Here is a 26,925-nt window from a genome sequence, read left to right as displayed (position 1 = left end):
AAGAAAAAGTACATGTACCTGTCTAAAAAATATTGAAATGCAAGATATCAAGATGTAAGATGTAAAGTGCATGTTTGACAGGTAGACAGATGGCTGGCTAAAACCCTCATGAGCTCAACAACTAATGGTATCATGACATGACCTTAAATTTCATTTCAAAAAAAAAAGAAATATAAAAAATTGCCTAGTCAAATGCAATCTTCATTGTGAAAATATAAGTTAGAAAATATTCGAGATGAAAAAAATTCAGACTAATTTCTGTTTTTTTATTGACTGTGATATTTTATGTTGTAAGGACAGGGAAAGTGAATATTGGTTGAAATTAATGGGTGACAAGATCAAATTTGTTTTTCAAAGAAATTTTACCAGAGTTTTAAATGGGAAAAAATCATTGCCATTTTGACATGAAAAATATTTTAAATCAAGACAAATTCCACCAGTGGCGGATCCAGAAGGGGGGCCAGGGGGGCCATGCCCCCCCCCAAACGCATGACGATTCATATCATCTGGATTACGCATAGCTTCTCTGCGATTTTCGCTCCGTAATGTTAAGCGAAGCTTGCCCCCCCCCCCCCCCCCCATACATTTTGCTGGATCTGCCACTGAATTCTACTCCTGTTTTATGTTAAACTTCCATTTTTAGATTACATATGTTGATATAAAGATAGTTTGTCCATTTAGCGTTAAAGTTCACTGACAGTAATATACAATAGTGTTGTGATATCACAAGAGGGTATTAGCTAGCCATGAATGTCAGGCAAGGGGGGGTCTTGTTACTTCATTATCTATTTAAAGTGCAGTAGAGCGAGTAATTAGAATTCTGTCTGGGTCTTTTAGAAATCCTTATATACACTAAAATGTTGCCATGGCAACCATGACAGTGAAATACATGACGTTTATTTTATCCTCACTGTGAATTATGTCACATTCAATTATTTTTTTTTCATAATCTGATCAACTACAGAATATATGGTTTCCACAAAATATATATAAACCAAATCATAATATTTCAAAATATGAAATAGCAATATTGTATTAGTTTTTAAACTAAAAATAAATTTAGAGAAAATGAATGAATGCATATTCACTGAATCAAAACCAGGCTGTGAACAGCTGATATTATATGAATAAAGAAATTGATATGGCTTCCTCAGATACATGCTGTGAATAATTTACGAACTGCAATATGTACAGTGAAGGATAAAAATTTATAAATATACATTTTTTTATAAATCAACATGATCCAATCAGAAAGCACATCGTTTGGATTAAGTATAAATACATTTATAAGCCCCCAGCTTTGTACCTTTCAACTTGAATGTAATCAAATTTAAGAAAGAACCACTGTTGAAAATCGTAAATATGCTAGCAAGTTCATCATGATTCCAGGCAATACCAAATTTTTGAATTTAAATGTAGCTAGTTTTTTTTTTTGTATATTGATTTAGATAAGATTTTTTTTTTGGATTTGTGTTTAAAAAACAAGATGTTTTTAGTTTTTACTTAGAAACTATCACTTTCAATGTCAATGTCCAGGGAAGTAACATTTGTTTAGATTAAAAATATGCATTTATCCGTTTTTTGACGAAAATTTCAACTTTTGTTATCAAAAACTAGTTATGTCGTGTTTTGACTGTTTGATGTTGACAAATTGAATACAACCGAACTCGGCCAGATTTCAACTCGGCCAGGAAAAAAATGCACAACTCGGCCAGTCGCCAACTCCCGTGACTATTTTGTTGTCGATTTCAACAACGCAAGTTTACAAACACACACACACAAACGCTACTGGTTCTCCGACATGTTGTTGATTTCAACATTGGCTGAACATTGTCGATTTCAGTGACGCAAATTTTCTTTTCAAAGGAAAAACACAGACATTACATTGAATCACAGACATCACATCGGCGACCGTCTATTTTTTTTTACATTTTACTGTGATATGACAAAAGACACAGCGCTGGCTGTTTCGTCACTGAAATCGACATCCCTTTTTTTATTAACAAAGCACGATAGGCATCACTGAAATCGACACCCTTTGACGCCCGTACATTTTTTATATTTTGTTGTGATATGACTCTGACAGTCTGTAATACAGCGCTCGCTGTTGTTGCTGCAGTTTAGCAGCTCTTATTGGCCGCTTAAGCTATTTTGATATTACGTTGCGGCCACAGAGCTGCAGATCGCGTCCATTGAGAACCGCACAGTTCGCCGCCCCGGGATCCCGGGGCGCACGCTATTTTTGATGTTATCGAACGATTTCAATGAAATTTAAAACGAATAAAAGTTATCCTTGCAAACACAAACATCTTAGGTATCTACTGACCGAAAATGAAGGACTATTTCTTCTTGAAAAGTATATATTTCTGTGTATAATTAGACCGAACGTAATTTAATCGATTGAACGACGGATTTCAAGATGACCTCTGTCATGTGTCCTGATCACATGACAATGACGAAGCATGCGCAGTTGACATTTTAACTGAAAATTGAGAATGGCAGGCTCTTGCATTCATTGTGGAGATGAGTTCCAGAAGAAAGTTAAAGGGTATCGCAGGCAATCCATTGCATCTAGACTTAAAACCTCAGAAACTGTTGACAATGCATTAGTGAATGTTCTAAAGCTGAAACCCATTACCCCGTTGGCTTGTTGTCTCTTTCCGCATAATATTGAGGAGCATTGGTGGTAAAATATACATCATACTTTTGCCATACCCTGTTGGTAATATGGCCGATGTGTGTATATTATTTAAAATACAAGTAGTACCTTCTACTTGTTGAGCTTTTAGGTCAAATTTAAAAATATCTTTCAGATTCTGGTCAAAAGATTCCATGCTGTCTGCTGTCTGCTCCTGTCACTTGTAACACTCTTTGGCAAGTTACAAGATTATTTTTAGATTTTTCACAATATATAAATAAAACTGCTTGAAAAAAATATTTTTAATAATACATGTACTTTATTTGATTTTTTTCAAAAAAAGATGAGTCACTTAATGGTGAAATGAAATTAAAATTATAAAAAGCCGTCTGCCGTTGTTTCGTCACATGAAGCGCTGTCCCAGACAGGCGCCGATGGCCGTCTGCTGTAGTCACGTGATTGCACTCGTCACTAAAAGAGCCAAGTCACGTGATAGAGGTCGGCTTCAAAATGGCGGCGTTCAATCGGAGGTTTCACTTCGGCACAGTTTTAACGTGAAATAGTCTCATTTACACGGGCAAATTTGCTTAAAGCTTGCTGTAATCAGTAACAGATATATTTGTGAGAACATATTTGTCTATTTTTTTCTGCAAGTCGAGGTAATTTTATTACAATCACAATTTTAATGATACATAACTGGCATATTTAAAAATCTGTGCATTTCTTTAGGGAAGGGAACTGCAGCTCTCTGGTCGCCCCGCAACGTATACCACGACCAAGAGAGCTGCATAAACTGCAGCAATCGCTGTTGCATCATTGACACCCTTATGCACATATGCTGGCCGAGTACGGTCACTGGCCGTGATCGGTCATTGGCCGAGTAGAAATCTGGCCGAGTTCGGTGGTCACCGACAAATTTACCCAAATTTAAATGGGGAAAAGAATTTAGCACTAACGAAGGGTTAAAATAATAAATGGTTAGACAAATAGAGAAATAGTTTGACAAAACTATTCACTCTATTAACCAGCTAGTGTCAACTATTGGTCATTGACCTCTCACAAGAAATATTTGTAAGTACACTATTGTGAGTGTCGACTACTACGTGCAAAGTACAGTCGCACCCAATAAACGAAATAATTTACCACATCCTTTGCGACCACTATGTATGACGTCACAGTTGTAGTGTGTCATTCTTGTCGAATAGTTTGAAATAAACGCTAAAATGCACGAGTGAAGAATGTTATGTACGAACGTTGAATATCCAGGACATTGCCGGTTTGTTACGTAACTTAATTTCAACACAAGGCACGCCCACCCAACCGATTTAAGTTTTTGACCCGTCTTCAAGATTAGCTTATCAAAATAAAAATAAATAAAACAAAATGAAACAAAAGTGTTACCAGCCTTGTCGGCCATCTCCTTCGTATATTATTATCACTATGCGCAAATGTACGTAACGAACAACATGATTTGCGCAGCTCAGCTGACTGACAACTTACTCGATTTGATCACCGATACAGCTTCTTCAACGGTTTGCCATCTAGGGACGCGATTTGGTAGCGGATAAAACGGTTCGTGCGCATAATCGTAAAAGAATCTGTGTTTCTGCTGAGACAATGCACCAGACACCCGCTGTATATTCTTCAACGGTTTCAAAAAAGCTCTCGTCAAATTAGCTGCCATCGTTAACACCACAGAAACAGCAGCGGAGATACCTCTTCTTGCTTGACAATCCTAGATTTAAACTCTCGCGTGATAACGAAAATAATCCCAGAGAGCGAGAAGTTAGCTTTTCAAATGTCAAAGTTCATCGTACATGCGTTTTTGCGCACCGTGTATTTTCCGCGGAAATTTGATCACGTTGAGAAGTTTTCGGGATAAGAACAAAAAATGTAAGTATCCAGTGACCAGTAGAGCAATATTGTATATCTATATTTCGTATATATTAATATTGATTGTATATGATGTGCGGAGATCGCGACAAATTCCACAGTTGTTTAAAAAACAGTTAGAAATGACAAGCATGCATCGTCCTCGAGATTTTGTCGCCATAACTTCGATTCTCGTTGATTGACGCCGTGTGGGTTTAAAATGTAATACAAGTTTGATTCGTACTGAAACAAACTTAAGTCTCGAAAATTAACACATTACACACGGTATAACGTAAAAGTATATGAAAATCAATATAAACACGAGTGCTTTGAAACCATGGACGTACTCACAGTGAGAATCACATGATCACCAAGCACTCAAAGGTACTGTTAGAATCCAGTTTATGACTTCTTGTTTAGTAGGGGAGGGGAGCGGGGTGCTCCTAAACCCAAATTCATGATGGCACCGGCATAGTGCTAGTAATTGTGAATAATATATGTAAAGTGAATATCGAAAAATAAAACAAAAATCTGAAATGTACACTGGGTTTCAGGTGAAGTATTTTTTTTTTAAATATTTAAAGTGCCTGTGAAATGGCTGCTATTTTCACGCCTAAAATTATCCATTGATACATAAATATTATTAATTTTTATGTTTCTAAGCATGAATTATTTTTTTGAGTGAAAAAATGTGTTTTCAACTCAATCTACGGCAATTTTATTTTTGTGTATTTTAAAACGAGGGTTCTCATTAGCTTCTTATTTGCATACAGAAATTCCCCTTGTGACGTCAGAAGGGGAAGTCGCATGGCAGCTTGCATTGCCGATACGTGTAAATAAGGCAAATTTCTTGTGCAGTTTTCTCGTCTTTGACTAAATTTTCACTTATGTACTTGTTCGTCGAGGAAGAATGGACCATAATGAACACATAGTATCAATTTTTGTTGCATGGGGGTTGAGTTAGATGCGAAATATGTCCGTTCTGGTGTAGCTGGTCACCGTGATCGTCACCGGCACACGTTTGTACACTGTCGCTGGACAAAATAGGTTACTAGGCACGTCACTACACTGTTTTATTTCATCGATCGTCTGAGTAAAACTTTCAAAATTAAAATAAAAGAGAACATATTTTGACATTCTAAACATTAGACTATAGTGATCACTATAAAATAATTAAAAAATGACAAATCACAGTTACTAAATAAATGACAGCCGCGTGGAAATAAATTGAAATTTTGTTGAAATAGGTGAACGCGTCGGGTCACGACGAGGGCAAGTGCGTTAAAAGCGGCGTTTAATTGGATAACAAAAATAATCGAGATCAACACACATACAGATAATTCAGAGTGGATTCGAGTTAGCGTGATCCATGGAGTGATTGTCATAATTATAACATCATAATAAACCTTTATTTAGTGGAAACACATTGACCAAGCCCGAATTCTTATTTCATAAGTTATTACGCAGATCAAGCTGCAAGCATGGAGGTAAAAAAGAACAGAGGTGTGAATTCGACATTCAACACCAATCACCAAACAATTCAGAAACTTTTAGCCTTCGAAAATGAAAACAATTAGCAGTGTGTAAGGGCTGTGTAATTTCCTGTTTGTCCGACGCTTCGTTTTCGTGTCACTGTCAAAATTATTGCTACTCATAACTTAACAGGGACTAAATGGTCTCTATAAAACGATAATCAGGATCGCAAAAAAAGTCAACTCATTTGAAACTCTTGCCGTCTCTCTCTTCTGAAATCCGCCTCGGTGATCATGGTCCGGAATCTATTTCTTTCAAAAGTGTTGCGCCAGGTTTATGTTGTCGGCGTTTCTCTTTAAACCTAGTTGTTTTTTTCATGGACGAGGACAGTTTTTAAAAAAAAAAGAAGCTGAGGTTAAGTGGCTTTCGTCCACTGATGTCGCACTTTCGGATCGATTAGAAACGTGTGAATACTTACACTATGACTATACGTTTCACTGCAACTGCCCACAACACAACATCTAAAAACTCTCTCTCTCTCTCTCTCTCAAAAAAAAAAAAAATACACAAAAAAAAAGGGAAAAAAACGCCGACTGAAAAATGTATATCGTTTAAAAGTATACTGAATGACCAGTGTTATTACGGCTCAGGGGTATAACTTCCTCTCACATTTTGGCATTTGGTGGCGCACTTTCGGCGAGAGTCGGAAATCCGGAAACAGTCGACAGTTTCAGGATAGGTGGGCGTGGCTACAACACGAGAAATATCCCAAATTTACTTGGATACGAGTAATCATTTTCAGCAAAAAAATTAATAACTGCCCATTTCAGTGGGACACAGGTCTAAAATGGGAAACGTGAGGGTGGGCATTGCACAGACACTTTAATATGTAGCAGGCAATGCATGGGAAGCTAAGGTGCATGATTTGTGGAAAACAAGTTATCAGTTCACGCAAAGACTCATGGTAAGTTTTTTATATCTAAAATCTTCTTTGGATTTGAAGCGTGAGAATCTGTCAGGATAAAATTTTCATAAATAATTATAAATTTCCATAAAACAAATTCGCGACTTCATAAAAAACCTTTCAGAATAGCTGTTTACATATATTATAACTTATTTACCAAACGTTTAATTCAAACCCAATTGAGACGGTTCGATTTTATGTCTATTCGAAATCTCCATACTACCAAGTTAGATTATGAACTTATTGTAAACTAAAAATGTTGTATTTGCTGGACACACAAGAGTAATCAATTGAAGGAAAATCAAAACCTCTCATACAAATGTGTATTGATTGTTATTGTACGTTCCGAAACAACTTAATTCTATGTAAATTTTGCTATCAGAATCAAAGCTGATGATGGAAATGACAATATCAGTGGCAGGATCAATATAGAAATAACCATGTGTAATGGTAAAAAAAAAAAACACTAGCGATTCATTCAACTTTGATTGCATTAGAAGCTGGTTATATTAATTAAAAATTATGTGTTCTCGTCTATTTTGCAGCTTTAATAGCTGTCGTTTGCAAGCATGCTTTTTAGTCCCTGATTGGATGCAGTCCAAAAACACAGGGACTTATGGATTGACCTCTGTGAGTCAGTGAGTGTGTGCGTCCGGACCTATATTCTGGATTACGGTCAAACTTCACACATACGTCATACATAATATCATACATATGCACATCCACATCAATTTGTTTCATGATCTGATTTAAGATGGTTGAATGGTGGCTATTTTTGTGCTGAAAAATCATCAAAATCAAGCATTTCTGGCATTCCGGCGCTCGATCTTTGTCGTTTACAGATGGATTTTGTTCAAACTTGGTACATGCGTTGGACATTATGGGACCTTGATGCATGTCATTATGTTTTTCAGATCAGATTTAAAATGGCAAAGTCAACTGTTTGTTTTAATTAATGTTTTTCCAGAGCAATATCTCTCAATATGAACAAGTACTCGTTTGATGATCAGATGACTGAATGTCAAAAAAATGTGAAAATAAGTTCCATACAAAACACCTAAAATGTCTTTCCAGCAAAAATTAATTCCAGTTAAAATAAAGTATTTTACAGTATTTGAACACAACATATAAACTTTGATTCAGCTTGAACCCCTCTTAAGATATATAGTTTTTTTTTTTAGATATATGTAAATATGAATGGTGAAACAACTAACCACAATGAGAATGATAATGACACGGCGACAAACTCTGATAAAGTTGCAGTATTAGACGCAGGTGCCCAATATGGCAAGGTAAAATTAGACTCATTTGTGCTTTTGAGGAATTCATTGTGAATAAATAACGGTTTGAGCTGTATATATGATGTGAAAGTTTTGATAAATTGGCATTTTTTAAAAAAAAATGTGTGTGCATGGGGAAAACCAACCAAAACGAGCATATAAATATATCCATAATTTATGTAAATTAACATGTTAATTCATTTTTCTCTCTGCTTTGGAGTTCAGCATTGCTAACATTTGAATATATGCTAATCATGTTATTTTCCTAGGTGATAGACCGTAAAGTACGAGAACTGTGTGTAAACTCTGAAATCTTACCGCTAGATACACCAGCATTTCTTCTTAAGGAAAAAGGCTTCAAGTAAGTTTTAAAAAAAAACTAGTATAAGGTTATTACTTCAGAATAACACAACATATTCATTAAAGCAATCCAGTGATTGTATTTATGCAATTCTGTACTGCCTGAGTCTATACTTTGCAATATCCTTATGATAACATTATTATACATTTTATCAAAAATGAAAAATGTATTATGCAAACATTACGTTCAGTAACAACATTATATTTCCCTCACATGCTGCAGTACTTTTGTGTCCCACTGTGAACAAAAATGTACCTTGGGTGGACCTCTATTAGATTTTAAAATTTAGTGAAGATATTTTGAATTCTTTCAATTTAGAGAATATTATGCTAAAATTAGAGTGACGTCTAAATTGCATGCTCACTGGTGCTGGTATTAATTTCACTATTTGGATGTTTTAAATTCACAGATTCACATGAGTTTTATTGTAATTTTACAGGTTCACATGGATTCAATTTCGTGGAATTCACTTATCAGTGAAAATAATATAAAAAAACAATTAAATTACATTTCATGCTATGCCCATGCGCCCCCATACCCTGGGGAGCAGATCTTCTGGCAACCATAAAATTCTGACAAGGAATCACATGTGGCCACAGTCTTCAACTGTGAACTGTCTGATAGTAATTTTGGCCCCAAGGAGGCCATAGAATGCTCCATGGCACCGCTGAATTGCAGTGCTCCCTCTTACAGTTTTTTTCTAGAAAAACCCCCTGAAGACTAAATATATATATAATGCTTAATTTTTGTTTTTAGAGCCATTATAATATCTGGAGGACCGAATAGTGTCTATGCAGATGATGCACCTCGATATGATTCTGAGTTATTTGAGTGTGGGCTACCTGTGTTGGGTATATGTTATGGAATGCAGGTAAATATATATAGATCATATCGTAATTTCTAATCATGTGCTGTGGGATAGTTTTGACTGAATTAAATGCAACTTGATCACAAGGCGCACCTGCTCTCGCAACCTAACATAACTATCTCACAATGCACATTAATTTGAAATCTATATAGTCTATGTGAGATTTTATTGGTGTAATTATTTATAGAAATATTTATACTATACATTTTTATTATTTGTTCAGATTGACAACATCTTGCTACAGTCACTGTGACTCAGTCATAACTCCAGTGAAATATTCACTGTGACTCAGTTTTAAGGACTTCAGTGAAATATTCAGTGTGACTCAGTTGCAAGGACTTCAGTGAAATATTCAGTGTGACTCAGTTGCAAGAACTTCAGTGAAATATTCAGTTGTGACTCAGTCATAACTCCAGTGAAATATTCAGTGTGACTCAGTCATAACTCCAGTGAAATATTCAGTGTGACTCAGTTGCAAGGACTTCAGTGAAATATTCACTGTGACTCAGTCATAACTCCAGTGAAATATTCAGTGTGACTCAGTTGCAAGGACTTCAGTGAAATATTCACTGTGACTCAGTTGTAAGGACTTCAGTGAAATATTCAGTGTGACTCAGTTGCAAGGACTTCAGTGAAATATTCAGTGTGACTCAGTTGTAAGGACTCCAGTGAAATATTCACTGTGACTCAGTTGCAAGGACTTCAGTGAAATATTCAGTGTGACTCAGTTGTAAGGACTTCAGTGAAATATTCAGTGTGACTCAGTTGTAAGGACTTCAGTGAAATATTCACTGTGACTCAGTTGCAAGGACTTCAGTGAAATATTCAGTGTGACTCAGTCATAACTCCAGTGAAATATTCAGTGTGACTCAGTTGCAAGGACTCCAGTGAAATATTCACTGTGACTCAGTTGTAAGGACTTCAGTGAAATATTCACTGTGACTCAGTTGTAAGGACTTCAGTGAAATATTCAGTGTGACTCAGTTGTAAGGACTTCAGTGAAATATTCAGTGTGACTCAGTTGCAAGGACTTCAGTGAAATATTCACTGTGACTCAGTCATAGCTTCAGTGAAATATTCAGTGTGACTCAGTCATAGCTTCAGTGAAATATTCACTGTGACTCAGTTGCAAGGACTTCAGTGAAATATTCAGTGTGACTCAGTTGCAAGGACTCCAGTGAAATATTCACTGTGACTCGGTCATAACTCCAGTGAAATATTCACTGTGACTCAGTTGTAAGGACTTCAGTGAAATATTCAGTGTGACTCAGTTGCAAGGACTTCAGTGAAATATTCAGTGACTCAGTTGCAAGGACTTCAGTGAAATATTCAGTTGTGACTCAGTCATAACTCCAGTGAAATATTCACTGTGACTCAGTCATAGCTTCAGTGAAATATTCACTGTGACTCAGTTGCAAGGACTTCAGTGAAATATTCAGTGTGACTCAGTTGTAAGAACTTCAGTGAAATATTCACTGTGACTCAGTTGCAAGGACTTCAGTGAAATATTCAGTTGTGACTCAGTCATAACTCCAGTGAAATATTCACTGTGACTCAGTCATAGCTTCAGTGAAATATTCACTGTGACTCAGTTGTAAGGACTTCAGTGAAATATTCACTGTGACTCAGTTGTAAGAACTTCAGTGAAATATTCAGTGTGACTCAGTTGCAAGGACTTCAGTGAAATATTCAGTGTGACTCAGTTGCAAGGACTTCAGTGAAATATTCACTGTGACGCAGTTGCAAGGACTTCAGTGAAATATTCAGTGTGACTCAGTCATAACTCCAGTGAAATATTCACTGTGACTCAGTCATAACTCCAGTGAAATATTCAGTGTGACTCAGTTGCAAGGACTTCAGTGAAATATTCAGTGTGACTCAGTTGTAAGGACTTCAGTGAAATATTCAGTGTGACTCAGTTGTAAGGACTTCAGTGAAATATTCAGTGTGACTCAGTTGTAAGGACTTCAGTGAAATATTCACTGTGACTCAGTTGTAAGGACTTCAGTGAAATATTCAGTGTGACTCAGTTGTAAGGACTTCAGTGAAATATTCAGTGTGACTCAGTTGCAAGGACTTCAGTGAAATATTCAGTGTGACTCAGTCATAACTCCAGTGAAATATTCAGTGTGACTCAGTTGCAAGGACTCCAGTGAAATATTCACTGTGACTCAGTTGTAAGGACTTCAGTGAAATATTCACTGTGACTCAGTTGTAAGGACTTCAGTGAAATATTCAGTGTGACTCAGTTGTAAGGACTTCAGTGAAATATTCAGTGTGACTCAGTTGCAAGGACTTCAGTGAAATATTCACTGTGACTCAGTCATAGCTTCAGTGAAATATTCAGTGTGACTCAGTCATAGCTTCAGTGAAATATTCACTGTGACTCAGTTGCAAGGACTTCAGTGAAATATTCAGTGTGACTCAGTTGCAAGGACTCCAGTGAAATATTCACTGTGACTCGGTCATAACTCCAGTGAAATATTCACTGTGACTCAGTTGTAAGGACTTCAGTGAAATATTCAGTGTGACTCAGTTGCAAGGACTTCAGTGAAATATTCAGTGACTCAGTTGCAAGGACTTCAGTGAAATATTCAGTTGTGACTCAGTCATAACTCCAGTGAAATATTCACTGTGACTCAGTCATAGCTTCAGTGAAATATTCACTGTGACTCAGTTGCAAGGACTTCAGTGAAATATTCAGTGTGACTCAGTTGTAAGAACTTCAGTGAAATATTCACTGTGACTCAGTTGCAAGGACTTCAGTGAAATATTCAGTTGTGACTCAGTCATAACTCCAGTGAAATATTCACTGTGACTCAGTCATAGCTTCAGTGAAATATTCACTGTGACTCAGTTGTAAGGACTTCAGTGAAATATTCACTGTGACTCAGTTGTAAGAACTTCAGTGAAATATTCAGTGTGACTCAGTTGCAAGGACTTCAGTGAAATATTCAGTGTGACTCAGTTGCAAGGACTTCAGTGAAATATTCACTGTGACGCAGTTGCAAGGACTTCAGTGAAATATTCAGTGTGACTCAGTCATAACTCCAGTGAAATATTCACTGTGACTCAGTCATAACTCCAGTGAAATATTCAGTGTGACTCAGTTGCAAGGACTTCAGTGAAATATTCAGTGTGACTCAGTTGTAAGGACTTCAGTGAAATATTCAGTGTGACTCAGTTGTAAGGACTTCAGTGAAATATTCAGTGTGACTCAGTTGTAAGGACTTCAGTGAAATATTCACTGTGACTCAGTTGTAAGGACTTCAGTGAAATATTCAGTGTGACTCAGTTGTAAGGACTTCAGTGAAATATTCAGTGTGACTCAGTTGCAAGGACTTCAGTGAAATATTCACTGTGACTCAGTTGCAAGGACTTCAGTGAAATATTCAGTGTGACTCAGTCATAACTCCAGTGAAATATTCACTGTGACTCAGTCATAGCTTCAGTGAAATATTCAGTGTGACTCAGTTGCAAGGACTTCAGTGAAATATTCAGTGTGACTCAGTTGTAAGGACTTCAGTGAAATATTCAGTGTGACTCAGTTGCAAGGACTTCAGTGAAATATTCAGTGTGACTCAGTTGCAAGGACTTCAGTGAAATATTCAGTGTGACTCAGTTGCAAGGACTTCAGTGAAATATTCAGTGTGACTCAGTTGCAAGGACTTCAGTGAAATATTCAGTGTGACTCAGTTGCAAGGACTTCAGTGAAATATTCACTGTGACTCAGTTGCAAGGACTTCAGTGAAATATTCAGTGTGACTCAGTTGTAAGGACTTCAGTGAAATATTCAGTGTGACTCAGTTGTAAGGACTCCAGTGAAATATTCACTGTGACTCAGTTGCAAGGACTTCAGTGAAATATTCAGTGTGACTCAGTCATAACTCCAGTGAAATATTCACTGTGACTCAGTTGCAAGGACTTCAGTGAAATATTCACTGTGACTCAGTTGTAAGAACTTCAGTGAAATATTCAGTGTGACTCAGTTGCAAGGACTTCAGTGAAATATTCAGTGTGACTCAGTTGCAAGGACTTCAGTGAAATATTCACTGTGACTCAGTTGCAAGGACTTCAGTGAAATATTCAGTGTGACTCAGTCATAACTCCAGTGAAATATTCACTGTGACTCAGTCATAACTCCAGTGAAATATTCAGTGTGACTCAGTTGCAAGGACTTCAGTGAAATATTCAGTGTGACTCAGTTGTAAGGACTTCAGTGAAATATTCAGTGTGACTCAGTTGTAAGGACTTCAGTGAAATATTCAGTGTGACTCAGTTGTAAGGACTTCAGTGAAATATTCACTGTGACTCAGTTGTAAGGACTTCAGTGAAATATTCAGTGTGACTCAGTTGTAAGGACTTCAGTGAAATATTCAGTGTGACTCAGTTGTAAGGACTTCAGTGAAATATTCAGTGTGACTCAGTTGCAAGGACTTCAGTGAAATATTCACTGTGACTCAGTTGCAAGGACTTCAGTGAAATATTCAGTGTGACTCAGTCATAACTCCAGTGAAATATTCAGTGTGACTCAGTCATAGCTTCAGTGAAATATTCAGTGTGACTCAGTTGCAAGGACTTCAGTGAAATATTCAGTGTGACTCAGTTGTAAGGACTTCAGTGAAATATTCAGTGTGACTCAGTTGCAAGGACTTCAGTGAAATATTCAGTGTGACTCAGTTGCAAGGACTTCAGTGAAATATTCAGTGTGACTCAGTTGCAAGGACTTCAGTGAAATATTCAGTGTGACTCAGTTGCAAGGACTTCAGTGAAATATTCAGTGTGACTCAGTTGCAAGGACTTCAGTGAAATATTCAGTGTGACTCAGTTGCAAGGACTTCAGTGAAATATTCACTGTGACTCAGTTGCAAGGACTTCAGTGAAATATTCAGTGTGACTCAGTTGTAAGGACTTCAGTGAAATATTCAGTGTGACTCAGTCATAGCTTCAGTGAAATATTCACTGTGACTCAGTTGCAAGGACTTCAGTGAAATATTCACTGTGACTCAGTCATAACTCCAGTGAAATATTCACTGTGACTCAGTTGTAAGGACTTCAGTGAAATATTCAGTGTGACTCAGTTGTAAGGACTTCAGTGAAATATTCAGTGTGACTCAGTTGCAAGGACTTCAGTGAAATATTCAGTGTGACTCAGTTGCAAGGACTTCAGTGAAATATTCACTGTGACTCAGTTGCAAGGACTTCAGTGAAATATTCAGTGTGACTCAGTTGTAAGGACTTCAGTGAAATATTCAGTGTGACTCAGTTGTAAGGACTTCAGTGAAATATTCAGTGTGACTCAGTCATAGCTTCAGTGAAATATTCACTGTGACTCAGTTGCAAGGACTTCAGTGAAATATTCACTGTGACTCAGTCATAACTCCAGTGAAATATTCACTGTGACTCAGTTGTAAGGACTTCAGTGAAATATTCAGTGTGACTCAGTTGCAATACCCCAGACCATTCGTCCCGGTGTTATCGCTATCGCCACACGAGACTCCAGCTTGTCTCCTATACAATTTTCCTTCCGCCCACTTAATTTTAATATTCATATGACCTTTGCACTGACATCGATAGCCAATCGCATTCGACCGCGGACGTCACTCTAAATAAACAACTGAATAAATTAATATACCATATTTGGAAGATAGCGGGTAAATTCAACGTTGTTGGTGTGTTCCTTCGGGTTCCGAAGTCGCACGAAACGAGTTCATGTTCCGTTATCTTTCGCAAGTAAAACAGGTCGATATGTATTAAACATGGCATTTGTTTTCTTGTTTTAACCCCCTTATTACGCAAGCTTCCGTCGAAGTGGTGTTTTTTTCGACGATTTGTGGCATGTTGCAAAACGAACGAAACATTGCGGCATTCTTAGCGGTGGATAAGGGATCGACTATGTCGTCACATTTATGTCTCGTTTGAAAGAGAATAAACAACCGCTCAGAAAAATATGTTGCTAATATTAAAGTGCGGTGCCTTGAAATCGCCTGCCCGACGTCCAAATTTCAAAAGGATGTTCGATTTGCAATGACGACCGTTCATATGTACTAGGCGACGTTACTAATTACTACTAGGGTCGGTGTTTGCATTAAGAATTATAGAACAAAAGATCAGCAAAGCCGTGCTTTTGTCGGCGATTTTGTCGAAGGGAATATTGATAAAATGTTGCAAAACAGAATCGCGAGTTGGGTGAAAAATTGCGCCGGCGGCATTCTCAGCGATGGCGACACCCGAGAAACACCGTGTCACGGTGCATTCGTGCATCAGTACACCGAAGAAATACATACATATTGTTGCGGACGACTATTGTAGACTGTGTTCGTGTAGTCTTCGAGTTTGTGGACAGTTAAAGTCGTGTGTGAATTTATTCAAGCCAGGAAAAGCAGGAGGGATAACTTATGGAAATCGTCTTTCCAATTTGATCCAGTGCGACATTGTGAAAGGAGCGACTCTGTCGTCTCATCTATGTCTAGTTTGTAAGAGAAAGAATGATAGCGCAGAAAAATCCGCCAATAATGTAAAACAGTGGCGTGAAATTGTCAGTCATTATAATATCTCCCAACCTGTGAACGAAAGGGTTAAGCGTGCTGCCTTGAAATCGCCTGCCCGACCACTCCGATCCGATGAACTAATCAAAACTAAAATGGCGCGTGTCACGTGACTTTGTTTACTAAAGATAGCGTGGGCGTTTGATTGACACTCAACTCATTAGTATTCCACCAATCACAGCTACATCTACTTTCTGGATGTGCGCAGTCAAATTGTATAGGAGACAAGCTGGAGTCTCGTGTGGCGATAGCGATAACACCGGGACGAATGGTCTGGGGTACAGTTGCAAGGACTTCAGTGAAATATTCAGTGTGACTCAGTTGCAAGGACTTCAGTGAAATATTCAGTTGTGACTCAGTCATAACTCCAGTGAAATATTCACTGTGACTCAGTCATAGCTTCAGTGAAATATTCACTGTGACTCAGTTGCAAGGACTTCAGTGAAATATTCAGTGTGACTCAGTTGTAAGAACTTCAGTGAAATATTCACTGTGACTCAGTTGCAAGGACTTCAGTGAAATATTCAGTTGTGACTCAGTCATAACTCCAGTGAAATATTCACTGTGACTCAGTCATAGCTTCAGTGAAATATTCACTGTGACTCAGTTGTAAGGACTTCAGTGAAATATTCACTGTGACTCAGTTGTAAGAACTTCAGTGAAATATTCAGTGTGACTCAGTTGCAAGGACTTCAGTGAAATATTCAGTGTGACTCAGTTGCAAGGACTTCAGTGAAATATTCACTGTGACTCAGTTGCAAGGACTTCAGTGAAATATTCACTGTGACTCAGTCATAACTCCAGTGAAATATTCACTGTGACTCAGTCATAACTCCAGTGAAATATTCAGTGTGACTCAGTTGCAAGGACTTCAGTGAAATATTCAGTGTGACTCAGTTGTAAGGACTTCAGTGAAATATTCAGTGTGACTCAGTTGTAAGGACTTCAGTGAAATATTCAGTGTGACTCAGTTGTAAGGACTTCAGTGAAATATTCACTGTGACTCAGTTGTAAGGACTTCAGTGAAATATTCAGTGTGACTCAGTTGTAAGGACTTCAGTGAAATATTCAGTGTGACTCAGTTGCAAGGACTTCAGTGAAATATTCAGTGTGACTCAGTTGCAAGGACTTCAGTGAAATATTCAGTGTGACTCAGTTGCAAGGACTTCAGTGAAATATTCAGTGTGACTCAGTTGCAAGGACTTCAGTGAAATATTCAGTGTGACTCAGTTGCAAGGACTTCAGTGAAATATTCACTGTGACTCAGTTGCAAGGACTTCAGTGAAATATTCAGTGTGACTCAGTTGTAAGGACTTCAGTGAAATATTCAGTGTGACTCAGTTGTAAGGACTCCAGTGAAATATTCACTGTGACTCAGTTGCAAGGACTTCAGTGAAATATTCAGTGTGACTCAGTCATAACTCCAGTGAAATATTCACTGTGACTCAGTTGCAAGGACTTCAGTGAAATATTCACTGTGACTCAGTTGTAAGAACTTCAGTGAAATATTCAGTGTGACTCAGTTGCAAGGACTTCAGTGAAATATTCAGTGTGACTCAGTTGCAAGGACTTCAGTGAAATATTCACTGTGACTCAGTTGCAAGGACTTCAGTGAAATATTCAGTGTGACTCAGTCATAACTCCAGTGAAATATTCACTGTGACTCAGTCATAACTCCAGTGAAATATTCAGTGTGACTCAGTTGCAAGGACTTCAGTGAAATATTCAGTGTGACTCAGTTGTAAGGACTTCAGTGAAATATTCAGTGTGACTCAGTTGTAAGGACTTCAGTGAAATATTCACTGTGACTCAGTTGTAAGGACTTCAGTGAAATATTCAGTGTGACTCAGTTGTAAGGACTTCAGTGAAATATTCAGTGTGACTCAGTTGTAAGGACTTCAGTGAAATATTCAGTGTGACTCAGTTGCAAGGACTTCAGTGAAATATTCACTGTGACTCAGTTGCAAGGACTTCAGTGAAATATTCAGTGTGACTCAGTCATAACTCCAGTGAAATATTCACTGTGACTCAGTCATAGCTTCAGTGAAATATTCAGTGTGACTCAGTTGCAAGGACTTCAGTGAAATATTCAGTGTGACTCAGTTGTAAGGACTTCAGTGAAATATTCAGTGTGACTCAGTTGCAAGGACTTCAGTGAAATATTCAGTGTGACTCAGTTGCAAGGACTTCAGTGAAATATTCAGTGTGACTCAGTTGCAAGGACTTCAGTGAAATATTCAGTGTGACTCAGTTGCAAGGACTTCAGTGAAATATACAGTGTGACTCAGTTGCAAGGACTTCAGTGAAATATTCAGTGTGACTCAGTTGCAAGGACTTCAGTGAAATATTCACTGTGACTCAGTTGCAAGGACTTCAGTGAAATATTCAGTGTGACTCAGTTGTAAGGACTTCAGTGAAATATTCAGTGTGACTCAGTTGTAAGGACTTCAGTGAAATATTCAGTGTGACTCAGTCATAGCTTCAGTGAAATATTCACTGTGACTCAGTTGCAAGGACTTCAGTGAAATATTCACTGTGACTCAGTCATAACTCCAGTGAAATATTCACTGTGACTCAGTTGTAAGGACTTCAGTGAAATATTCAGTGTGACTCAGTTGCAAGGACTTCAGTGAAATATTCAGTGTGACTCAGTTGCAAGGACTTCAGTGAAATATTCAGTTGTGACTCAGTCATAACTCCAGTGAAATATTCACTGTGACTCAGTCATAGCATCAGTGAAATATTCACTGTGACTCAGTTGCAAGGACTTCAGTGAAATATTCAGTGTGACTCAGTTGTAAGAACTTCAGTGAAATATTCACTGTGACTCAGTTGCAAGGACTTCAGTGAAATATTCAGTTGTGACTCAGTCATAACTCCAGTGAAATATTCACTGTGACTCAGTCATAGCTTCAGTGAAATATTCACTGTGACTCAGTTGTAAGGACTTCAGTGAAATATTCACTGTGACTCAGTTGTAAGAACTTCAGTGAAATATTCAGTGTGACTCAGTTGCAAGGACTTCAGTGAAATATTCAGTGTGACTCAGTTGCAAGGACTTCAGTGAAATATTCACTGTGACTCAGTTGCAAGGACTTCAGTGAAATATTCAGTGTGACTCAGTCATAACTCCAGTGAAATATTCACTGTGACTCAGTCATAACTCCAGTGAAATATTCAGTGTGACTCAGTTGCAAGGACTTCAGTGAAATATACAGTGTGACTCAGTTGTAAGGACTTCAGTGAAATATTCAGTGTGACTCAGTTGTAAGGACTTCAGTGAAATATTCAGTGTGACTCAGTTGTAAGGACTTCAGTGAAATATTCACTGTGACTCAGTTGTAAGGACTTCAGTGAAATATTCAGTGTGACTCAGTTGTAAGGACTTCAGTGAAATATTCAGTGTGACTCAGTTGTAAGGACTTCAGTGAAATATTCAGTGTGACTCAGTTGCAAGGACTTCAGTGAAATATTCACTGTGACTCAGTTGCAAGGACTTCAGTGAAATATTCAGTGTGACTCAGTCATAACTCCAGTGAAATATTCACTGTGACTCAGTCATAGCTTCAGTGAAATATTCAGTGTGACTCAGTTGCAAGGACTTCAGTGAAATATTCAGTGTGACTCAGTTGCAAGGACTTCAGTGAAATATTCAGTGTGACTCAGTTGCAAGAACTTCAGTGAAATATTCAGTGTGACTCAGTTGCAAGGACTTCAGTGAAATATTCAGTGTAACTCAGTTGCAAGGACTTCAGTGAAATATTCAGTGTGACTCAGTTGCAAGGACTTCAGTGAAATATTCACTGTGACTCAGTTGCAAGGACTTCAGTGAAATATTCAGTGTGACTCAGTTGTAAGGACTTCAGTGAAATATTCAGTGTGACTCAGTTGTAAGGACTCCAGTGAAATATTCACTGTGACTCAGTTGCAAGGACTTCAGTGAAATATTCAGTGTGACTCAGTCATAACTCCAGTGAAATATTCACTGTGACTCAGTTGCAAGGACTTCAGTGAAATATTCACTGTGACTCAGTTGCAAGGACTTCAGTGAAATATTCACTGTGACTCAGTTGCAAGGACTTCAGTGAAATATTCAGTGTGACTCAGTCATAACTCCAGTGAAATATTCACTGTGACTCAGTCATAACTCCAGTGAAATATTCAGTGTGACTCAGTTGCAAGGACTTCAGTGAAATATTCAGTGTGACTCAGTTGTAAGGACTTCAGTGAAATATTCAGTGTGACTCAGTTGTAAGGACTTCAGTGAAATATTCAGTGTGACTCAGTTGTAAGGACTTCAGTGAAATATTCACTGTGACTCAGTTGTAAGGACTTCAGTGAAATATTCAGTGTGACTCAGTTGTAAGGACTTCAGTGAAATATTCAGTGTGACTCAGTTGTAAGGACTTCAGTGAAATATTCAGTGTGACTCAGTTGCAAGGACTTCAGTGAAATATTCACTGTGACTCAGTTGCAAGGACTTCAGTGAAATATTCAGTGTGACTCAGTCATAACTCCAGTGAAATATTCACTGTGACTCAGTCATAGCTTCAGTGAAATATTCAGTGTGACTCAGTTGCAAGGACTTCAGTGAAATATTCAGTGTGACTCAGTTGTAAGGACTTCAGTGAAATATTCAGTGTGACTCAGTTGCAAGGACTTCAGTGAAATATTCAGTGTGACTCAGTTGCAAGGACTTCAGTGAAATATTCAGTGTGACTCAGTTGCAAGGACTTCAGTGAAATATTCAGTGTGACTCAGTTGCAAGGACTTCAGTGAAATATTCAGTGTGACTCAGTTGCAAGGACTTCAGTGAAATATTCAGTGTGACTCAGTTGCAAGGACTTGAGTGAAATATTCACTGTGACTCAGTTGCAAGGACTTCAGTGAAATATTCAGTGTGACTCAGTTGTAAGGACTTCAGTGAAATATTCAGTGTGACTCAGTTGTAAGGACTCCAGTGAAATATTCACTGTGACTCAGTTGCAAGGACTTCAGTGAAATATTCAGTGTGACTCAGTTGTAAGGACTTCAGTGAAATATTCAGTGTGACTCAGTTGTAAGGACTTCAGTGAAATATTCACTGTGACTCAGTTGTAAGGACTTCAGTGAAATATTCACTGTGACTCAGTTGTAAGGACTTCAGTGAAATATTCAGTGTGACTCAGTTGTAAGGACTTCAGTGAAATATTCAGTGTGACTCAGTTGTAAGGACTTCAGTGAAATATTCAGTGTGACTCAGTTGCAAGGACTTCAGTGAAATATTCACTGTGACTCAGTTGCAAGGACTTCAGTGAAATATTCAGTGTGACTCAGTCATAACTCCAGTGAAATATTCACTGTGACTCAGTCATAACTCCAGTGAAATATTCAGTGTGACTCAGTTGCAAGGACTTCAGTGAAATATTCAGTGTGACTCAGTTGTAAGGACTTCAGTGAAATATTCAGTGTGACTCAGTTGTAAGGACTTCAGTGAAATATTCAGTGTGACTCAGTTGTAAGGACTTCAGTGAAATATTCAGTGTGACTCAGTTGTAAGGACTTCAGTGAAATATTCAGTGTGACTCAGTTGTAAGGACTTCAGTGAAATATTCAGTGTGACTCAGTTGCAAGGACTTCAGTGAAATATTCACTGTGACTCAGTTGCAAGGACTTCAGTGAAATATTCAGTGTGACTCAGTCATAACTCCAGTGAAATATTCACTGTGACTCAGTCATAGCTTCAGTGAAATATTCAGTGTGACTCAGTTGCAAGGACTTCAGTGAAATATTCAGTGTGACTCAGTTGTAAGGACTTCAGTGAAATATTCAGTGTGACTCAGTTGCAAGGACTTCAGTGAAATATTCAGTGTGACTCAGTTGCAAGGACTTCAGTGAAATATTCAGTGTGACTCAGTTGCAAGGACTTCAGTGAAATATTCAGTGTGACTCAGTTGCAAGGACTTCAGTGAAATATTCAGTGTGACTCAGTTGCAAGGACTTCAGTGAAATATTCAGTGTGACTCAGTTGCAAGGACTTCAGTGAAATATTCACTGTGACTCAGTTGCAAGGACTTCAGTGAAATATTCAGTGTGACTCAGTTGTAAGGACTTCAGTGAAATATTCAGTGTGACTCAGTTGTAAGGACTCCAGTGAAATATTCACTGTGACTCAGTTGCAAGGACTTCAGTGAAATATTCAGTGTGACTCAGTCATAACTCCAGTGAAATATTCAGTGTGACTCAGTTGCAAGGACTTCAGTGAAATATTCAGTGTGACTCAGTTGCAAGGACTTCAGTGAAATTTTCACTGTGACTCAGTTGCAAGGACTTCAGTGAAATATTCAGTGTGACTCAGTTGCAAGGACTTCAGTGAAATATTCAGTGTGACTCAGTTGTAAGGACTCCAGTGAAATATTCACTGTGACTCAGTTGCAAGGACTTCAGTGAAATATTCAGTGTAACTCAGTTGTAAGGACTCCAGTGAAATATTCAGTGTGACTCAGTTGTAAGGACTTCAGTGAAATATTCAGTGTGACTCAGTTGTAAGGACTTCAGTGAAATATTCAGTGTGACTCAGTTGCAAGGACTTCAGTGAAATATTCAGTGTGACTCAGTTGCAAGGACTTCAGTGAAATATTCAGTGTGACTCAGTTGCAAGGACTTCAGTGAAATATTCACTGTGACTCAGTCATAACTCCAGTGAAATATTCAGTGTGACTCAGTTGCAAGGACTTCAGTGAAATATTCACTGTGACTCAGTCATAACTCCAGTGAAATATTCAGTGTGACTCAGTTGCAAGGACTTCAGTGAAATATTCAGTGTGACTCAGTTGTAAGGACTTCAGTGAAATATTCACTGTGACTCAGTTGCAAGGACTTCAGTGAAATATTCAGTGTGACTCAGTTGTAAGGACTTCAGTGAAATATTCACTGTGACTCAGTTGCAAGGACTTCAGTGAAATATTCACTGTGACTCAGTTGCAAGGACTTCAGTGAAATATTCAGTGTGACTCAGTCATAACTCCAGTGAAATATTCAGTGTGACTCAGTTGTAAGGACTTCAGTGAAATATTCACTGTGACTCAGTTGCAAGGACTTCAGTGAAATATTCAGTGTGACTCAGTTGTAAGGACTTCAGTGAAATATTCACTGTGACTCAGTTGCAAGGACTTCAGTGAAATATTCAGTGTGACTCAGTCATAACTCCAGTGAAATATTCAGTGTGACTCAGTTGTAAGGACTTCAGTGAAATATTCAGTGTGACTCAGTTGTAAGGACTTCAGTGAAATATTCAGTGTGACTCAGTTGTAAGGACTTCAGTGAAATATTCAGTGTGACTCAGTTGTAAGGACTTCAGTGAAATATTCAGTGTGACTCAGTTGCAAGGACTTCAGTGAAATATTCACTGTGACTCAATTGTAAGGACTTCAGTGAAATATTCAGTGTGACTCAGTTGCAAGGACTTCAGTGAAATATTCAGTGTGACTCAGTTGTAAGGACTTCAGTGAAATATTCACTGTGACTCAGTTGTAAGGACTTCAGTGAAATATTCAGTGTGACTCAGTTGTAAGGACTTCAGTGAAATATTCAGTGTGACTCAGTTGTAAGGACTTCAGTGAAATATTCAGTGTGACTCAGTCGCAAGGACTTCAGTGAAATATTCAGTTCTACAAAATTTCACAAATTTCGCAGACACATGAAATTTATTGAATTTGAAGGAATTTTTTGGGAGTAGCTTGATTGTATTTATTAATAACATCATCCTTTTCTTTTGTTAAATTACCATGGTTACCATAGATGATGAACAAAGAATACCAAGGCACTGTTCAGAAGAAAGCTGTGAGAGAAGATGGTCAGTTTGATGTTGTCGTAGATACCAGTTGTAAACTTTTCAAGTAAGTGAGAATAATCTTTTTTTTTGGCAATAATTAATGTGCATTTATTTTTGAACCAAACTCACAAAATTTGCTTTTTGACAAAAAGTTTTAATCAATATTTTAGCAGAACACGCAACGCTTCTGGTTGAATATAAGTGATAGGTAAAAGCCATTTCTGCAATGTCTTTAATTAAAAGTTGCAACTTTGTTTTTGTTGTCAATTGTTATTGAGAGTATAGCAAGTTTATTATTGACTTTTGTTCAAAATAATAGTGACACTCAAAGTATCAAAATTTTAGACAAAAACTAAAATTAAATTTTTCAAATTTTGTTAGACCTTATTATGTACTTCAATGCACTAGTTATTAGTTGCCAATGACTGGTGAGGTTATTAGTTATTATATGTGCTATAATTTGAGCATTTTATTCTAACAGAGATCTATCAAAGGAAGAATCTGTGTTACTGACGCATGGAGATAGTTTAGATAAAGTCGCTGATGGTTTTCAAGTTGTTGCAAAATCTGGGGATATTATTGCGGGTGAGTAAGAACATATTTGCTGTGGCAGTTCACTATGTTTAATTACCCACCATAGACTCCGGTCAGTTAAAATGACTATTTTGCGATTTTTGCAAATGACGGAGAGAGAAATCTAGGTCAGGGGAAGCCCCATGACCTCAAGATTTTCTCCTTATGTCACAAACCAGATGACTGAGGTAATAAGGCGACGCCATATCAGCTACCAAGTCAGTCTAGTTTTTCTCCGCTTCTGAGTGTGGTGTCTGATAAAAACGGTGCAATCAGTCACAGAGAACCCTCTGCCTACAGAGGTAATTTTGTTTTTGTATATGCATAGATAAATGAGATTTCACTTAGTACTTGTTCAGACTTTGTCTGAAAAAAAATCTGTTTTTTCTTGTATCATAATTTACCATGTGTGGTTTGTGTGGGCAATGTAATTGTAAATATCCAAAATGATCATATTTCAGTTTTGTCAAAGTTTGGCTTATCTGTAGTGAATTGAAAGGCAAAATGTGTGTCTGTTTGTCATCTTCATAAGCATTTTAGCTCCGCTATCATTGCAGATGACCCAGTGGAGCTGTTGGTATGGGGGTCTCTCCGGCACCGTCCATCCTGTGTAAATTTTTTCCTTTAAACAACTTCTTCAAAAGTACTTGACCAATTACATTCATATTTGTACCAAAGGTACTTGGGGTGGTCCTCTGTCAGTTTCTTAAATCTGTGTCAAAATATGGAAATTTGGATTTTTAGTGAATATTTTTGTCATTTTTGGTAAAAAATGTTATTTTCGACAACTAGTCCGAAACCGTAAGTCCAAATGCTTTCATATTTCCAGCAATGATATGTGGGGTGGTCCTCTGTCAGATTTGTTAAATTTGTATCAAAATATGGAAATTTGGATTTTTAGTGAATATTTTTGTCATTTTTGGTAAAAAAAATTATTTTTGACAACTAGTCAAAACCGTAAGTCCAAATGCTTTCATGCCACTTTACTGATTCTTGTTCCATGATAATGAAGACAGCGGAGCTATTTCGACCGTCAGGTCGCTTGTCTTGTGGATATGTTATAACTCCAATAATTTCACTATTTGCAGCTATTGCCAATGAAAAAAAAAATCTTTACGGAGTTCAGTTTCATCCTGAAGTGGATCTCACAGAAAATGGACAAAAGATGATTAGGAACTTCCTATATAACATTGTTGGTTGTACTGGCACATATACTATGGATAGTAGAGAAAATAAATGTATTGATGAAATAAGGAGTGTTGTTGGTGATCACAAAGTTTTAGTAAGTACCTACATATAGTCCTGATTACTGTGAAATACTAATATTTTTGCTTGGAATTAATTTTCGCTATTTTCGCTGAAGGAATGATTCAGTGAAATTAAAGTCCAGTGAATATACCTATTTTTCTATATTTTATATTCAACTTGTCAAAAATAAAGTGAAATTAACTTCCATGCAGAACACCCAAAAAGTCTTTTCAGCGAAAATTAAATCCAGCTAAAATAAAGTATTTTACAGTAACCTTTTCACCACCAGTTGCCTCTTTTCATCACAAATTCACAAAATGGTCCCTCTTATAGTCTGCTTTATCTTTCAGAAGATTGGGACAAAAATAGCAAACAATTTTGAGTAAAAACTGAAAATTGACTCAAATTTTGTCTGTTGACTCCAAAATTGGGGTTTATATGATGTAATTAAGAAACAAGTGCAGAAAAATTTGAGCGAGAAAGTCTGGTGGTGAAAAGGTTATAGGTCAAATAGACTCTGGTAGTCCATAACAACTTTTGTTGTGTTTTGGTTTCTGTTTGACGTCTCATACAGTGTATATCTCTTGATCAATTTTGTTCAAAGTTCATACAAAACAACTCTACTTCAAATGCTTTCAGCAATGAAATATTCCCCTGTCACTGTAAATTCGATAACCTTGGCAATTCATCATGGGTAAAAGGCTAGGTATATGGAGGGAAAATGTCTGTCCTTGTTGTTATTGTCATAGTTGTCAACAGTTTTTATCAAATTTCTTTCAAACTTGGATAAAATATTAAAGTACGGTGAATGCGTTAATTATTCACTGGGTTTTAATTACGCTATTTTCGCTGATAAGTAAAATTCGCTAAATTAAATCAACATGAACATGTAAAATAACAGTAAAACTCTAGGTTTCTTTGACAAATTTGTGAAATTAAAACCCAGTGAATAATTAACGCATTCACCGTACTTTAATATTGCTCAAAACAACAAAATAGTGTAAATTAAATGGTTTTACAGTAGTTTGGGATTTTGTTTGATTATGGTACATGTTTTCTGTATATTTTCCAAGTTATTTTTTAAAGTTCACTTAAAATTTTTTTCTTGTTGTGTTTACAATAAATCGGGTCCTACTATTTAACGCCCGGACACGCGAGGGAGTGTCCGGGCACGCGCGGAGGCGAACAGGGGGGAATACCTAACGCGCGGGGCAGCAGCAGCAATCCTTGTACTGTATAATATTCGTTTATGCTCAAAATTTGAACCGGAGTGGCGAATTCGAGCAG

General features: G+C 37.4%; 2 protein-coding genes and 1 long non-coding RNA gene across 3 annotated transcripts in view; 2 read left to right on the top strand and 1 right to left on the bottom strand.

Moving 5' to 3' along the window:
- Nucleotides 1-4,367, bottom strand: part of LOC100372560 (succinyl-CoA:acetate/propanoyl-CoA:succinate CoA transferase-like) — a 38,350-nt gene extending 33,983 nt beyond the window's left edge. The window contains exon 1 of the mRNA XM_085490537.1: nucleotides 4,139-4,367. Within this exon, the coding sequence (XP_085346663.1) occupies nucleotides 4,139-4,322 (184 nt within the window). The 5' untranslated portion in view covers nucleotides 4,323-4,367. The remainder of the gene's footprint in view (nucleotides 1-4,138) is intronic.
- A 50-nt stretch (nucleotides 4,368-4,417) lies between these two features.
- The window catches only part of LOC100372410 (GMP synthase [glutamine-hydrolyzing]), a 39,199-nt gene continuing 16,691 nt past the window's right edge, over nucleotides 4,418-26,925 (top strand). The window contains exons 1-7 of the mRNA XM_085490536.1: nucleotides 4,418-4,531; nucleotides 8,129-8,239; nucleotides 8,497-8,588; nucleotides 9,345-9,459; nucleotides 23,784-23,881; nucleotides 24,299-24,402; nucleotides 25,479-25,672. Coding sequence (XP_085346662.1) covers nucleotides 8,141-8,239; nucleotides 8,497-8,588; nucleotides 9,345-9,459; nucleotides 23,784-23,881; nucleotides 24,299-24,402; nucleotides 25,479-25,672 — 702 coding nt within the window. The 5' untranslated portion in view covers nucleotides 4,418-4,531; nucleotides 8,129-8,140. The remainder of the gene's footprint in view (nucleotides 4,532-8,128; nucleotides 8,240-8,496; nucleotides 8,589-9,344; nucleotides 9,460-23,783; nucleotides 23,882-24,298; nucleotides 24,403-25,478; nucleotides 25,673-26,925) is intronic.
- LOC146734039 (uncharacterized) lies at nucleotides 6,251-6,391 on the top strand. Its single transcript, XR_014931699.1, has 2 exons — nucleotides 6,251-6,305; nucleotides 6,349-6,391. It is a non-coding gene; the product is annotated as an uncharacterized LOC146734039 (long non-coding RNA).

This window comes from Saccoglossus kowalevskii, chromosome 15 (assembly GCF_978046115.1).
Source record: "Saccoglossus kowalevskii chromosome 15, keSacKowa6.1, whole genome shotgun sequence".
Taxonomy (NCBI): domain Eukaryota; kingdom Metazoa; phylum Hemichordata; class Enteropneusta; family Harrimaniidae; genus Saccoglossus; species Saccoglossus kowalevskii.
The sequence above is the reverse complement of the archived record's forward strand: the minus strand, read 5'-3'. Positions and strand labels throughout refer to the sequence as shown.